Source organism: Lithobates pipiens, unplaced genomic scaffold, assembly GCF_037356315.1.
Source record: "Lithobates pipiens isolate NorthernLeopardFrog02 unplaced genomic scaffold, aLitPip1_a1.2 Scaffold_37, whole genome shotgun sequence".
NCBI lineage: Eukaryota > Metazoa > Chordata > Amphibia > Anura > Ranidae > Lithobates > Lithobates pipiens.
In genome coordinates this window covers 6,907,421-6,924,827 of record NW_027507825.1, presented here as the reverse complement: position 1 = coordinate 6,924,827, position 17,407 = coordinate 6,907,421, and the positions used below count along the sequence as shown (strand labels likewise).

The 17,407-nt window shown below is 45.7% G+C and overlaps 1 protein-coding gene across 1 annotated transcript in view; it reads left to right on the top strand.

Moving 5' to 3' along the window:
• The window catches only part of SYNE3 (spectrin repeat containing nuclear envelope family member 3), a gene marked incomplete in the record, with an annotated part of 142,841 nt that extends 125,880 nt beyond the window's left edge, over nucleotides 1-16,961 (top strand). Inside the window, 5 exon segments of the mRNA XM_077466715.1 lie at nucleotides 53-175; nucleotides 410-544; nucleotides 6,048-6,203; nucleotides 8,633-8,671; nucleotides 16,384-16,961. Of these exon segments, the coding sequence (XP_077322841.1) occupies nucleotides 53-175; nucleotides 410-544; nucleotides 6,048-6,203; nucleotides 8,633-8,671; nucleotides 16,384-16,578 (648 nt within the window).
• Between the last annotated feature and the right edge of the window lie 446 nt (nucleotides 16,962-17,407).

Genomic DNA, 17,407 nt, shown 5'->3' with positions numbered 1-17,407 from the left:
AGCACTAACAGAGGCTTTTATCTTGAAGGATAAACGCTGGAAAAAGCCTGAGGCAGGTGAGAGGAATTCTCTGGATACTCAGGGGACATGGAGAGGGAATCGGAATGTCGTCTCTTTAGCGGAATCTGTGGATGTTGTGGATTTTTCTCCGGCACAAAGTATAGGAGGGAACAAGGTAAAAGAAAACTTAATCCGTGTCTGTATTATGATAACATATGTCAGTTCCTATATAAACCACAGAGAGATTGTACTGAGCCCTGTGAAAAGTCTGAGCTAACTAATATAGGAAGAATAAGTTCAGTTCAGTGCTATTAAGTAGGAAGCAGAACCTGCTGATGTAATAAATAATTATGACTTTCGATTCACTTTAAATTGTGATTAAAGAACATTTTGTTCCCTTGTGACGCAGACAGGTGATGATCACACAAAACTCTTAATGGATTTTGAGCGATGGCTGAAGGCAGAGAATGTCAAACTGAATCGGATTTGTGTGGAGGAATCATCCGGCAGCAATGGAAAGAACACAAGGCAAAGCAGACTGCAGGTAGGAGGATCGAGATTCTGTACATATACAACAGAGTCTGGAATTTACTAATAAAAGAGTGAAAGCAGCTTCAGCCTGACTCCTTCCAGATCACACGCCCAATGCATTTTGCCCCATACCACAGGGCTAAGTCAAAGAACCCCCTATGACCTAATGACCTATGAGTATCACAAACTTATTGCTTGGAGTGACACCTGAAATTTAAATGGTTCTTGGTTGCAGAGAACTCATCACCACAACACATCATAGTGCGAACAAGACTTAACAGCTATGACATGTTGCTGACGAGTGGCCACAAACCGCTGCCAATTTTGAAAATTCTTCCACATGTGAAGGACCGTTGGAAGTATTTAGGCTCCAAAAACACTGAGTTGTTTTTTCACTATATAATCTGTGTTCTTTGAGTTTTAAGTTTCTATTCTTACCTCAAAATGGGTATCTGGTGGAAAACTGTCATGGCTGGGCCCAGCCCTTCCTTCTCTGAGCTGGCTGCTCAGCTGTCGGCTAATTGCCAGCTCCTATCTCTCCACAGTGACTCACCTGTTGATGATATCCTGCTCGTCAGTCCTGCTTACCTAAGCCGTCCAGTCCAGATGATCTCTGCCTTCGGCTTGGTCACATCACTAGAGACTATCTCCTGTGTTCCTGTTAAAGACTTGCTTGGGGGACATTCCTTCTGGCTCCCTGACGTTTTGGCTTGCTTGACTATCTGTTCCAGTTCCTGAACTCTGGCTATGTTTTGACTACTTTTACTCTGTTTACCTTTTTTTATTATTATTAAACAAGTGTGATTTAACTGTACTTCTGTCTCAGTCTGATTCATGGTTTCTGATAGTAGGTGAAGGCCATGAATTCGGGAGGTGCAGTCAATCCACTTGTTGGTAATATTTTTTCCAGATTGGATGAGCAGAATCACCACATGGATCAGTCGCACAGCTCACCTGGAATCTCTTCCCAGGGATTTGGGGGTGATCCAGTCCATTGCAGAGGGTTTCTCAACCAGGTTGAGATATGCTTTTGAGATGCTGCCCCAGGCATTTCCCACGGACAGAAGCAAAGTAGGTTTTGTGATATCTTTGCTTTCTGAGAGAACCTTGGCCTGGGCAAACCCTCTATGGGAGACACAAAAAACTGTTGTCTTGAGTTACCATGAGTTTGTGGCTTCTTTTAAAAGGGTATTTTATGTTCCCACATGCTCCACTTCTGCTGCCAAGTGCCTCATGTCCATCAAACAGAGTACGAGAACTGTTGCCGATTACGCCATTGAATTCCGTACTCTGGCAGCAGAGGTTGCTTGGAACAATGAGGCCCTCGTGGCTGCTTTTTTCATGGATACCATCAAGGATGAGATAGCAGCCCGAGATATACCCACTGAGCTTGAGAAGTTGATCACATTTTCCATCCTCATTGACTCCAGACTCAGAGAAAGATTCTTTAAGAAGCGCTTGCGGAAGCCTCCTGTACATTTGTCTCTGAGCTTTTCAGTCCCACCCATGCCTCCCTCACCTCCCATGCCTCCCTCACCTCCTGGTACCAAGTCGGTCAGTGAAGGTGAATCCATGCACTTGGGTTTCACGTGTCTCTCTGCGGACTTTTTGAAGTCTTGTCCTACCCGTCCAGGGAATGCCCGAACCTTGAGGTCCTGTCATGGACAGACCTTAGGTGCGTTGTTTTTCGTCCCCAGTTATCCCGAAGGATAAACCCCTGGTTTTGGTCACCCTTTCTTGGGCTGAGTCGTCCATCGAGATACAGGTACTAATCAACTCTAGGGCTGCAGGCCTGTTCATTGATGCTGCCTTTGTTTAATTAAGGAGGGGTGAGTAAATGTAACAAGGGCTACTCCAAACCATATTTTTACCCTTAATCACCCAAGAGATCATAGGACTATTGTGTTATCCAATATTATAAAAAGATCATAAATAAAAAAAGAATATATCACTTATTTTCTTATTTATTTATTTTTTATTTATGATCTTTTTGTAATATTGGGTACCGAAATAGTCCCACGATCTCTTGGGTGATTAAGGGTCAAAATATGGTTTGGAGTAGCCCTTGTTACATTTACTCACCCCTCCTTAATGAATTGTTTGAAATTCAGGATGATGGTACCTATACCTCTATTTCTATATTATTTTTGAGGCCAAATTTTCTTGATCGATGCTGCCTTTGTATTAAAGCACTTGATTCCGCTGCAGCTGCATGACACTCCACTTGCCATTGAGGCTCTTGACGGGAGACCTATACAGTCTGCCCATGTTCCATTGTTCATGGCCAGGGGGGCTCTTCACCATGAGATAATCTAATTCCAAGTTATCTCCTCACCTAAGTTTCCGCTGGTTATTGGTCATCCTTGGTTACAGAGGCATAACCCCGCTTTTAATTGGCTACGTGCTAAGGTTCTCTTCTGGTCGACACAATGCAGTAAGACATGCTTCCAGAAGGTAGCCAAGGTCCTGTGCACCTCTTCATTTGCCTCCCAGACAGATGAGTGGTGCAATTTTAGCGATGTCTTTGACAAAGGTCAAGCTAGTAGTTTGCCTCCACACTAGTCGTATAATTTGTGGAATTGACCTTCAACCTGGTGCCATACACCGTCGTTGCCCGGTTTAACCTTTGCCGGTCTTGGAGGATTAAGGCCATGAAGGAGCATGTTGCAGGAGCACTTTCTCAAGGTTTTATCCGCAAATCCTTGTCTCCTGCTGGTGCTGGTTTCTTCTTTGTGAAGAAGAGTGGTGAACTGAGACCTTGTATTGATTATACGATTAAGAAATGCCTAACTGATTCTGTTGATTATGGAGTTATTTGACCGCCTCAAGGGAGCAACGGTTTTCCCAAATTCATGAATGATGTCCTTTGAGAGTTGTTGTAGTTATGTGTGGTGGTTTATTTTGACGATATCCTCATATTTTCCAAGTCCCTGGAGAACCATCACACAGATGTCTGTCGTGTGCTTCAGAAACTAAGAGAGAACAATCTCTATTGTAAATTGGAGAAGTGCAAATTCCATCGTGAACAGGTTAAATTCCTGGGTTATGTAATTTCCACTGCTGATTTTTTTTTGATGGATCCAGAGAAACTTTCAGCAGTCCTACAGTGGCCCTGACCCGTGGGTTTACATCCTCTGCAACGCTTTCTTGGCTTTGCCAACTATTATCAGAAGTTTATTCATAACTTCTCGTCTCTGGTCAAGCCCCTGACTGATATGACCATAAAGGACAGTAACCCACAGAGTTGGTCTCCGGAGTCCATTAAGAACTTTGAGAGTTACAAGGCTGCCTTTTTTCTGCTTCTGTGTTGGCACATCCTGATCCTACGTTACCTTTTATCCTTGAGGTTGTTGCTTTTGAGACTGGAGTTGATGCCCTTCTGTCTCAACGTCCTAACTCTGAGAGCGCTATGCATCCTTGTGGCTATTTTTCCAAGAAATTGTCACCTGCGGAGTGCAATTATGAGATTGGTGACAGAGAGCTGTTAGCGATCATTTTAGCCCTGAAAAAATGGAGACATCTCCTTGAAGGTACCAACTGTGCCGGTTCTCATTCTTACTGACTAGAAGAATCTTACATTCTTGTCTGAGGCTAAACACTTCTCTTCCAGAAGGGCGCGATGGGCTCTTGTCAAGTTTCAATTACATTGTCTCATTCTTATGCTTTGTCACAACAATTTTCCTCCACTTCCAAGATGGAGTCGATCCGGTTCCTGTGATTCCTCCTGATCATATTCTAGCTACGTTTCGCACCAGTCTCGCTTCTCCTTTGGGTGACAAAATTCTTGCTGCTAAGGTCCATCCTCCTCCTGAGAAACCTTGTGACCGCTGCTTTGTCCCAGAGAGTCTCTGTACTGCCGTGCTCCAGACTTACCATTCTCCCAAGGCTGCTGGCCACCCTGGGAAGAATCAACTCATTTGGGCCATTTCCCAACAATTCTGGTGGCCTAGACTATGTGCTGATGTAACTGCCTTTGTAGCTGCCTGTTCTGTGTGTGCTCAGAGTAAGACTCCAAGACACCTTCCAGTGGGTCTCCTCCAACCCATACCCAATGGAGAGAGGCCCTGGACCCACCTGTCTATGGATTTCATTGTGGAGTTACCCAGCGCCCAGGGCAACACAGTTATCCTTATGGTGGTTGACGGACTCCATGCTGACGCCTGCCTGCACCTTCCTACCAGGTTGGAGACAGGGTCTGGCTGTCATCTCGAAACCTCCGACTTCGTGTTCCCTCTCTGAAATTCGTACCTCAGTTTATTGGGCCTTTCTGTATTCTTTGCAGGATTAACCCAGTGGCTTACGCATTAGACCTTCCTTCTTATATGGGTATCTATGTATATTATGTCTCCCTTATTAAAACCTTTGGACTGCAACCACTTTACCACCTCAGTGCCACGTCCTCACCCTGTTCAGTTTGAGAACCATGAGGAGTATGAAGTACAGTCCATTGTTGACTCCCATAGGTTCCATGGGCGCATAAAGTACCTGGTGTATTGGAAAAGGTACAGTCTGGAGGAACGCTCTTGGGTCCCATCCTCAGACATACATGCCCCTGTCCTCCTCCGTCATTTCCATAGATGTTTTCCCCTCAAGCCTGATGATCCTCCAAGGGGGAAGGGTTGTTGAGGAGGTGGTACTGTCAGGGCTGGGCCTAGCTCTTCCTACTCTGAACTGGCCGCTCAGCTGTCGGCTAATTGCCAGCTCCTACCTGTCCACAGTGACTCACCTGTTGATGATATCCTGCTCGTCGGTCCTGCCTACTTAAGCCGTCCAGTCCAGATGATATCTGCCTTCGCCTGGGTCACATCTCTAGAGACGCTCTCCTGTGTTCCTGTTAAAGACTTGGTTGGCTGACATTCCTGCTGGCTCCCTGGCGTTTTGGCTTGTCTGGCTATCCGTTCCGGTTCTTGAACTGTGGCTATGTTTTTAATACGTTTACTCTGTTTACCTTTTTTTTTATTGTGATTTAGTGTGATTTAACTGTACTTCTGTCTCAGTCTGATTTCATGGTTTCTGACAAAAACATTAAAGTAGAGCTATGGGTAAAACTTTTTTTTCATTTTGGATAGAGTAACCCGTCTGATTTTTTTTTTTTTCCGCCATCAGTGTCCCATTGGGTAGATTTCCGTTCACTTCCTGTCCCATATCCAAACAGGAAGTGAAAGAAAATCCCTGCAAATTAAGGGAATTCCTTGGATTTCCCCTCTATTACTTACCATCTTAAATCAAAATTTGGGCTTTTCTTTTACTTTTACGTTCAATGATAATGGTAAACAGGACACATAGAGAGGAGGGATCTCCCTAATGGGCGCCCAGAGTGCAATAAAAACGGACAGGGGTTCTAATCTATCTATTCACTCTATCCAAAACAAAAAAAAGTTTTTTAAGTATCCCAATGATCTATTGAGTTCTGGCTTCCTGTCTATTAGAGGAAGTTATAAGGTGATGGTAAATATTCTAGTTGGGGTTCCTTTATTGTATCATATTGAGTAACAGTTTCTTCTTGCTATGTGCAGATGTTGAAGTCGCGGGTCCATCAGGGCCAGAAGCTTTTCGAAGGTCTCCTTCACTGTCGGCCGGGCATGTCTGTGATGGAGAACCTCAAATTTGAAGATCTACGATATCGCTGGATGCTCTACAAATCCAAACTCCGCGATTCTGAGAACCACGCGGTATGAGAGTCAAAAACATTATCATTTAAAGAGTCAGCACAGCCTTTTTTTTTTTTTTAAATGTACCAAAATGACCTCCTGTTGCCAACAGTGTGGAAAGAGCTTTCACTAAGGCTGCTTTCACACTGGGGCGGGAGCGGCGTCGGCGGTAAAGTGCCGCTATTTTTAGCGGCGCTTTACCGTCGTTTTAGCGGCGGTCTGCGGGCGCTAGCGGGGTGGTTTTAACCCCCGCTAGCGGCCGAAAAAGGGTTAAACCCGCCTCCGGCTTTCACACTGAAGGGAAAGGGGCCGTTTTTTTTCAGGCGCTACACAGGCGCTATTTTTAGCGCTGTAACGCCTTAATACCGCCCCAGTGTGAAAGCAGCCTAATACTTATTATGAAAATGAAAGTGATTGTAAATGATCACCTTGTAAAACAACCCATTCAGTTTAAAATAAAAATGAAAGGCAAAACGTTTGTGTATAGATGAAAAAAAACAGAAAATTATAAATATATTTTTTATAAGTGATCACATTCCCTCTGTTCTCAGCTGCATATGAACTGGGAGAGGAGAAACAGCAGCACACTGAGCTTTCCAGTGAAGGGCTGTGCAGGGGAGGGGGTGTGAGAATCTAATGATATCAAGTCCCTACTAAAGACACACACACACGACATTCAAATAATTTTTGCTCCACGAGGAGCCAACAATCTTATTTTTCTACTACAGTCACACATTCACCTCAGTCATGCCCCTGAGGAGTTAATGGTCTCAAGTCTCTACCATGAATGCTCACTATTCACATCAGTTCTGTCCTGAGCAGCTAATGATCCTATTTCTATACTACAAACACCACCTTAGTTCCACCTCTGAAGACCTAATGATATCAAGTCTAAACCACAGACACACATATGACATTCAGATCATTTCTGCCCTTGAGGAGCCAATAATCTTGTTTTCCTACTAAAGATACCATTTACCTCAGCCATGCCCCTGAGGAGCTAATGGTCCTAAGTCTTTGTCATGGATACTCACCATTTACATCAGTTCTGCCCTGAGCAGCTAATGACCCACTTTCTATACTACAAACACCATTCACCTCAGTCCTGCCTCTGAGGAACTAATGATATCAAGTCTCAATCACAGGCACACACATGACATTCAAATCATTTCTGCCCCAGAGGAGCCAATCATCTTATCTCCTCTCTACAGACACCATTCTCCTTAGTCATGCCTCTGAGGAGCTAATGGTCTCAAGTCTCTACCATAGATACTCAACATTCACATCAGTTCTGCCCTGAGCGACTAATGACCCTACTTCTATACTACAAACACCATGCACCTCAGTCCCGCCTCTGAGGAGCTAATCAAGTCTCAACCACAGGCACACATATGACATTCAAATCATTTATGCCCCTGAGGAGCCAGTCATCGTATCTCCTTACTACAGACACCATTCTCCTAAGTCATTCCCCTGAGGAGCTAACGGTCTCAAGTCTCTACCATGGATACTCCACATTCACATCACTTCCGCCCTGAGCAGCTAAGGACCCTATTTCTATACTACAAACACCATTCACCTCAGTCACGTCTCTGAGGAGCTAATCAAGTCTCAACCACAGGGACACACATGACATTCAAAATCATTTCTGCCTCTGAGGAGCCAATAATCATATTTTGTCACTACAGACACCGTTCACCCCAGTAATGCCCCTGAGGAGCCAATGATCATATTTTGTCACTACAGACACCGTTCACCCCAGTAATGCCCCTGAGGAGCCAATGATCATATTTTGTCACTACAGACACCGTTCACCCCAGTAATGCCCCTGAGGAGCCAATGATCTTCTTTCCCTACCACAGTCAATGTTCACCTTAGTCCCACCCCTGAGGTGCTAATGATCTTGGATACCTTCTACAGACCAAAACAGACTCCTTTTACAGACAATTTTAACCTTTCACATAATTGACACCCTTGTGTAGCTAATGATGCTGCATTCTGATTATAAGCGCACACCAGAACCAGGTTGGGTGTAACGTGATTCATGTTATCTGATAGCAAACATATACAAAACATGAACTTTAAACCTTGAGGCTGAACGAGTCCCAATGAGAATGAAACCCAAAATCCCAGTACTTCATACTAACCTGATGCCCCACATTTTACACCCAATATGGCTTCCGAGGGCCTTGTTTTTATTATTTATTATTAAAATCGCATATGAATCTTTTGATGGGATATGTATAATGTTTGTATATCAAAGACTAGGGCAGTAGAAGGATCACCAATGACACGCCATGCATGGTATGTATATTCCTTAAGTCAGATCAGTGAAAGGTGATATTTGATTGGTTGCAAGGGGATACTGCGTTTTCGTAATTAAAACACTAACTACTATATCCAGTTTGCAGAAACTGATTTTCAACACTTTCTTTTTTTTTCCCGTACAGAGCCTAAACCTGACCCATGAGCCCAGGGATGTCACCAAGGTAAAGTGTTCCCTCCTTGTCAGCTGTAGAAGCTTCAAGCATTATGTGTCAGTTATTGTGAGCAATGTATAAATACAGATGTTTAGCAAGCCCCTCCCCCTCTGTAAGTGCCTGCCACATCCCACTAAATAGAGATCTTTTTTTCGAATTAGTGCCTGCCACATCTTCTGTAAAATGAGTCCATTCTGACTTAAAGCGGAGGTCCACCCTAAAGTGGACCTTCCGCTCATCGGAACCCCCCCCCCTCCGGCGCCACAATTGGTACCTTTCAGGGGGGAGGCGGGTGCAGATACCTGTACAGTACAGGTATCTGCACCCACTTCCGGGATAGCTCTCTGCGGAAAGGGGCGTAAATTACGCCCCTTTTTTGCGCAAGTGCCCGCCCCTTTCCGCAAGTGCCCCGCTGCCTGCTGGGAAACACACAGATCCCAGAGGCAGCGGGGACCGTCCTTATTGCGCAGCGCGACTCGCGCATGCGCAGTAGGGAACCGGGAAATGAAGCCAAAAGGCTCCATTTCCTGATTCCCATACCCAAGATGGCGGCGGCAGCACCCGAGAGACGATCTAGAAATCGGCTTCGGGTGCCGACATTGCGGGCGCGCTGGACAGGTAAGTGTCACTATTTTAAAAGTCAGCAGCTGCAGTATTTGTAGCTGCTGGCTTTTAAAAAAAAAAAAAAAAAACGCGGAGTCCCGGCGGACTCCCACTTTAATATGCCCCACCCATTTCTGTGGGAAGCCACGACCACAATCACCATATGGCCCATCTACAGTGGTCAAAATCTACCCACACTTTCGCTCAATGTTTTGGGCGGAGTGTGCATTTTTACCTTTCCTGCTGCCCATGCCACACTGTGCTGCCTGTAAGCCCTTGTACACACGGTCGGAGATTTCCCGACGGAATGTGTCCGATCGGACCGTTTTGTCGGGATATTCCGACTGTGTGTGGTCTCCATCGGACTGTTTCCGTCGGAGCATCCGACGGACCAAGTTTTCCAACTTGTTGGTAAAATTTTCCAACAAAATGCTCCGATCGATCATGTGTAGAGAATTCCGATCGGAAAAAGTGCCACGCATGCTCAGATCAAATTCCTACACCAAAGCTATTGGCTACTAGCCTCAACGTAGTCCCGTCCTAACGAAATAACGTAATCACGTCGAATTTTCCCGACAGCTTTGTCCGACCGTGTGTATGCAACAGTTTCAGACAAAATCCGACGGATTTGGTTGTCGGAATCTCCGACCCGTGTGCACAAGGGCTAAGACAACCGGTCCCCTAAAGTCTGCCGGGAAACCGACACATCCAGGAGGGTCAGTTTCTGTGGTCCCCTGTAGATCTCACTGGTTCCTCCCTCTGACCTACTCAAGTCACTACTATGTCCAGGGCCGGGCCGAGGTGTAGACAGAAGAACCCTAAAGTGGAACCTCCGCTGATCGGATCCCTCCCCCCCTCCGGTGTCACAATTGACACCTTTCAGGGGGGAGGGGGGTGGAGATACCTGTCAAAGACAGGTATTTTCACCCACTTCCGGGCATAGACTCCCGTGGGAGTCTACGCCATTTCCTGTCCTGCCGCGCTGTCTGCTGGGACACACACAGGTCCCAGTGACAGCGCGGAGATTTCCTATTGCGCGGCGCGGCTCGCGCATGCGCAGTAGGGAACCGGGAAGTAAAGCCGATTCGCTTCACTTCCTGATTCCCTCACCTAGAATGGTGGCGGCAGGAGCCGAGGGCCGAGCGATCGATCGGCCTCGGCATCGCTGGAACCCGGGACAGGTAAGTGTCCATTTATTAAAAGTCAGCAGCTGTAGTATTTATAGCTGCTGGCTTTTAATATTTTTTTTTTTTGGTGGAATCCCTCTTTAAGCAGGAAGAGGTTGTACAAAGGGCAGAACCTGCAACCTATGCTTTTTAGGTAGTTCACAGCTATGGGAAGGCACTCTTTGTCCTTTGGTGTTAAAAGACCTTGTCTTGGGACAGAGGGAGGAACCAATAAGAGTTGTGAAGGACCACCTATATATAGTAAAATGGCATACTTACCTACATTATTGTCCCAGATTCCAGGGCACTGTTAACCCCACCCATGAGCTGCGGTTTTCCACCCAAATCATGCCCAATTTATGGGCTGTCCCACCCAGACCTCGACTCTAAATATACGGGGACTGGCCATGACTTCCATATATAGGTTGGTCCTACCCAGACCCCACTTTTATACAGTGCCGTGAAAAAGTATTCATACCCAATGCCTTGAAATTTTCAATATTTTGGCACGTTACAACCCAAAGGCGTAAATGTATTTTATTGGGATATGTATGTGATAGAGGTGGCTCATAATTGTGAAGTGTAAGGAAAATGATAAATGATTTTCAATTTTTTTTTTTTACAAATAAATATCTGTAAAGTGTGTGTGTGTGTGGGGGGGGGGGGGTCATTTGTATTCAGCCCCCTTTACCCTGATACCCCTAACTAAAAATCTAACTAAAAACAAACAACATCATGAAGGCCAAGGAACACACCAGACATGTCAGGGATAAAGTTGTGGAGAAGTATAAAGCAGGGTTAGGTTATAAAAAATCTCCCAAGCTTTGAACATCTCATGGGGCTCTGTTTAATCCATCATCGGAAAATGGAAAGAGTATGGGCACAACTGCAACCCTACCAAGACATGGCCGTCCACCTAAACTGACCGGGCCGGGCAAGGAGAACATTCATCAGAGAAGCAGCCAAGAGGCCCATGGTAACTCTGGAGGAGCTGCAGAGATCCACAGCTCAGGTGGGAGAATCTGTCCACAGGACAACTATTAGGCCGCGTACACACGGGCGGACTGTCTGACGGACTTGGTCCGCTGAAACGTGTTTCAGCGGACAGTCCGCTCGTGTGTGGGCTTCAGCGGACTTTTTCAGCGGACAGTCTGGCGGACTAAGTCTTTCGGAATTTCCGTAATATTGTCCGTCCAACTTTGGTTTCAGCGGACAGTCCGCTCGTGAGTAGGCAAGTTGGACGGACTAAGTATGGCGCATGCTCAGAAAGGATTTACACGGCGGAAGGTTGCATTGCAGTGTATTGGACTTCCTATTTCTAGTCCCGTCGTACGTGCTGTACACGTCATCGTGCAAGCTTTCAACGGACTGTCTGTTCATCGTGTGTGGTCAAGTCCGTTCATTCAAAAGTAGGACGGACTGTCTGTCGGATTGTCTGACGGACTTAGTTGGCCATACAGTCCGCCCGTGTGTACGCGGCCTTAGTCGTCTCTCCACAAATCTGCCCTTTATGCAGGGTCGTCTTTAATACTGATTGGACCCCGGGCAAAACTTTTCTTGGGCCCCCCCCCCCCCCCCCCATGCAGTTTTGTTCTCCACCTGCTCTGAGATATAAAATAAATAGCAACTAGACTCAAAATCAGTTTACTGAATCAGATCAGGCGGCTATTGCAATTGTTTGCTTAGGTTACAGTGTATCATTACCGCTCACTTGGGGTATATATATATGAAAGGCAAATCCACTTTGCACTGAAAGTGCACTTGGAAGTGCAGTAGCTCTAAATCTAAGGGGTAGATCTGAAATGAGGGGAAGCTCTGCTGATTTTATCATCCAATCATGTGCAAGCTAAAATACTGTTTTTTTTATCTTCCTTGCATGCCCCCCTCAGATCTACAGCCACTTTACTTCCAAGTGCACTTCATCAAGTGGATTTTCTTTTAGTAAATATCCCCCACTGACTGGTCGCTAGAGGTTACAGCACACATTACGGCTCACTGATTAGTTGCTAGAGGTTACAGCACATGATTTCTGCTTGTTGATTGGTTGCTAGAGATTACTGTGGATATGACCTCAGGGGGCATGATATACATATCAAGTCCGCCGGCCGCCACTATTTACATATGAATGCCACTGCTATTTATATATGAATGCCGGTAATTTACATGTAAACACAGGGTTTGCAGGTGAGTTATCTGTACACAACAATAGGACAGGGTGGCACAGTGGTGTAGTGGTTAGCACTCCCGCCTAGCAGTAAGAAGGGTCACTGGTTCAAATCCCAACCATGACACTACCTGCCTGGAGTTTGCATGTTCTCCCTGTGCCTGCGTGGGTTTCCTCCGGGTACTCCGGTTTCCTCCCACAAACCAAAGACATGCAGGTAGGTTAATTGGCTTCTGGCCAAAAAAAAATAAAAAATTGGCCCTAGTATATGAATGAGGACCTTGAATTGTGGGCTCCTTGAGGACCAATGTGAGTGTGTAATGTACAGGGATAGGGACAATTGTAGACACTCACTCAGGTTGAACTGGATGGACTGGTGTCTTTATTCAACCTTACTAACTATGAAGACAGAGCTGGGCAGCATTAGTAGACACAGCACAGGACCAAAACCTCAAGGGAAGAGAGAATTTAAACCAGGATAGTTGGCAAGTATGAGGCAGCTGCTTTGGGCCCCACAACAATGACAGGGCCCAGGGCAGCTGCCCCTTTTGCCCTGCCTTAAAAACGGCCCTGCCTTTATGGAAGAGTGACAAGAAGAAAGACATTGTTGAAAGAAACCCACAAGAAGTCCAGTTTGCAGTTTATAAGAAGCCATGTGGAGGACACAGCAAACATGTGGAAGAAGGTGCTCTGGTCAGAAAAGCAAAAAAAAACACTATGTGTGGTGGAAACCTAACACTGCACATCAGCCTGAACACACCCTCCCCACTGTGAAACATGGTGGTGGCAACATTATGATGTGGGGATGCTTTTCTTCAGCAGGGACAGGGAAGCTGGTCAGAGATGATGGGAAGATGGATGGAGACAAATACAGGACAATCTTAGAAGAAGACCAGTTAAATTCAAAAGACTTGAGACTGGGGCGGAGGTTCACCTTCCAGCAGGGCAACAACCCGAAACATCCAGCCAGAGCTACAATGGAATGGTTTACATCAAAGCATATTCATGTGTTAGAATGGCCCAGTCACAGTCCAGACCTAAATCACATTGAGAATCTGTGGCAAGACTTGAAAATTGCTGTTCACAGACGCTCTCCATCCAATCTGACAGAGCTTGAGATATTTTGCAAAGAAGAAGAATGGGCAAAAATGTCCCTCTGTAGATGTGCAAAGCTGGTAGAGACACCCCCAAAAAGACTAAAGGGGGTTCTACAAAGTATTGACTTGGGGGGTGCTATACAAATGCCCCCCCCCACCCCACCACCACCACACTTTTTCACATTTGTTATTTGTAAAAAGCGTTGACAACCATTTATCATTTTCCTTCCACTTCACAATTATTTCCTGAAAAAGGGATCCCCTAGGGGTGGATGTTGAAGGCACGTACAACTCACTTGGAAAACAGTGCAAAAATATTTTATTACATAAAACAAACAGAGAAGTAATGTGCAGTATGCATAAAAAATATATATCTCTGGGTACAATAGAAACATAGTTAATAACAGTGCCCACCGCTTCGATTTATAGTGTAATCCATGTAGGTATAGTAAGCGGTGTGCACTGTTACTAACCACTTCAATACCGGGGGGCACTTAAACACCTTCCTGCCCAGACCAATTTTGAGCTTTCAGCGCTGTCGCACTTTGAATGACAATTGCGCGGTCATGCTACACTGTACCCAAATGAAATTTTTATCATTTTTTCCCCACAAATAGAGCTTTCTTTTGGTGGTATTTGATCACCTCTACGGTTTTTATTTTTTGCGCTACAAATAAAAAAATACAGAAAATTTTGAAAAAAAAAATGTTTTTTTTTTGTTTCAGTTTCAAAACTTTGTAAATAAGTACGTTTTCTCCTTCACTGATGGGCACTGATGGGGCTACACTGATGGGCACTGATAAGGCGGCACTGATGGGCACCAATGTGGCACCAATGAAGTGGCACGGATGGGCGGCACGGATGGGCGGCACGGATGGGCGGCACGGATGGGCGGCACAGATGGGCATGGATAGGCGGCACAGAAGGGCATGGATAGGCGGCACAGATGAGCATGGATGGGCGGCACAGGTGGGCACTGATAGGCGGCACAGGTGGGCACTGATAGGCAGCACAGATGGGCACTCATAGGTGGCACAGGTGGGCACTCATTAGGCGGCAAAGCTGGGCACTCATAGGCGGCATTGGTGTTATACTATAGTAATGGCTGCCAATCAGTGCCAAACAATAATGCATGCCAATCAGTGATGCCCATTGTGGGCACTGATTGGCATCCATTATGGGCACTGATTGGCACCCATTGTGCTGACTGGCATCCCTGGTGGTCTAGGGAGGATTACCTTTTCCCTGGTGGTCTGGTGGCGTCCCTGGTGGTCCAGTGTGGGCATCCTCGGGGGGGCTGTGCTGATAATCGATCAGCACAGACCCCCCCTGTCAGAGGAGCAGCCGATCGGCTCTCCTCTACTCACATCTGACAGACGCGAGTGAGGAAAAGCCGATCACCGGCTCTTCCCATTTACACTGTGATCAGCCGTGATTGGACACGGCTGATCACATGGTAAAGAGTCTCCGTCGGAGACTCTTTACCGAGATCGTAGTTGCCGGATGTCAGACTGACACCCCACAACAACGATCGCCGCGATGCGCGCCCCCGGGGGCTCATAATCCTGATCACGTCATATGACGTCCGGTCAGGATTATGAAACCACTTTGCCGCCGTCAATTGCCTATAGGGCGGGCGGCAAGTGGTTAACTATGTTTCTATTGTACCCAGAGATATATATTTTTTATGCATACTGCACATTACTTCTCTGTTTGTTTTATGTAATAAAATTTTTTTGTACTGTGGTTGTTGTGGGTCCCTAGTATTGCTTTACTTCATTGTTTAATATTATTTAGTGTAGCCACTATTATGAGTCTAGTTCACTTCTTATATTGTCCCTTGCGGCCCGACTGAAGAATTCGGTCCTAAGTGTTTATATGGAGTGGGAGCCAACCTAGCACTAAGTTAGTTGTTGTTGTTTGTGGATGTGCTATATATATATTTTTTTGTACTGTTTTCCAAGTAAGTTGTACGTGCTTTCAAAATCAACCCCTAGGGGGATCCCTTTTTCAGTAACTATTTTTCTGGATGTGGCGCACAACTTATTCACGCAGCCAGCCCTGCCGTACCATTTTCCTTCCACTTCACAATCATGCGCCACTTTGTGTTGGTCTATCACATAAAATCCCAATAAAATACATTTACGTTTTTTGGTTGTAACGTGACAACAATGTGGGAAATGTCAAGGGGTATGAATACTTTTTCAAGGCACTGTACACGACGGAACCGCCCCCCTCACAGCCCCAATCCCCACAATGAATGCCTTTTTTTTTTTGAGTTGGTGCAATTGTGCAGTAAGTCAAATATGGCTGATACCCTGATCCCAGGACACAGCTTCAGCCAAGATATGGGGTTGTCTGAGCAAATCCAGTATGGTTGGGCGTGTGTGGAGTTGGCTTATCTCCCTAAAGGTTTGGCAGAGGATGGCACCACTTTAAAGTTAAGGATGATGGTGGTGTTACCTCCGCAGTTGATGATTGGACCCTTAGGCAGCAACATGTTGATGGGTCATAATCTCTGCTCACTCTGCTCTCTTCACCTGTCAGCATGCAAGAATACACAGGAATATCCGACAACATTTTCTTTTTTATATATAGCAATTCATTTTCTCTTTATACAATTTGATTTTCTTTTCATAGCTGCCTGGAAATCAGGTTTAGGCAGTTAATAATCTTTGCCGTGTCTTGCAGAAATCGGGAGGACTCTGCTCGTTCCTGCACCGCGTCTGTTGTGCTGCTCTACCGCTACAGCTCCTCCTCCTGCTCCTCCTCTTGCTGGCCTTCCTGCTCCCTCTAGTGCATGAAAGCCAGAACTGCGCTCTGGCCAACAATTTTGCACGCTCCTTCAACCTGATGCTCAAGTACGACGGCCCCCCGCCCACATAGAGGCCCGCCGGCTCTCCTTGGAATATACTGTGCCCCTCCTTTTTTTTTTTTTTTTTTTTTATCTTTTTGCTATGGCAGCTGTTCTTCCATCCTGTATATAATTGTTGACTAACCCCTTCACTGCCTGGGCAGTGGCAGGGAGGGGGTCTCTCTGCAGTGACCCCAAGGTTTATTTCAACCTGTATATAGCTGTGATGTATATACAAATATGCAATGCCTTTGTTTTATATTTTATATGTTGTAATGATATTTATACTTTTTACACTAGGCACATATACGTTTTATAACAGTGTATCTTGTTTGTATTCTCTGGCTTTGACAATCACATCGAACCGTGGCAATCTTTTTGAGATGTGTGGTATTAAAGGAGAATTCTGACTTTACTGAAAGGCAAGGCCTTGTTTTCAAATGAAGTTGCTAAATATAATCAGCTAAGCTTTTCTTTGCAGTAGAGCAGGGAGTCTCCAAACTTCCGAAACAAAGGGTCAATTTACTGTCCTTTTCGATTTTGGGGGGGGGGGGGGGCGGACTGTGGCCAGTGAGAGTACAAAATGCCCTAATGTCAGTGGGAGTTAACATTGCCCCATCATTGGTGTCAGTTGGAGGAATAGTGCCCCATCATTGGTGTCAGTTGGAGGAATAGTGCCCCATCATTGGTGTCAGTAGGAGGAATAGTGCCCCATCATTGGTGTCAGTAGGAGGAATAGTGCCCCATCATTGGTGTCAGTGGGAGGAATAGTGCCCCATCATTCTTATCAGTGGGAGGAATAGTGCCCCATCATTGGTGGCAGTGGGAAGAATAGTGCCCCATCATTCTTATCAGTGGGAG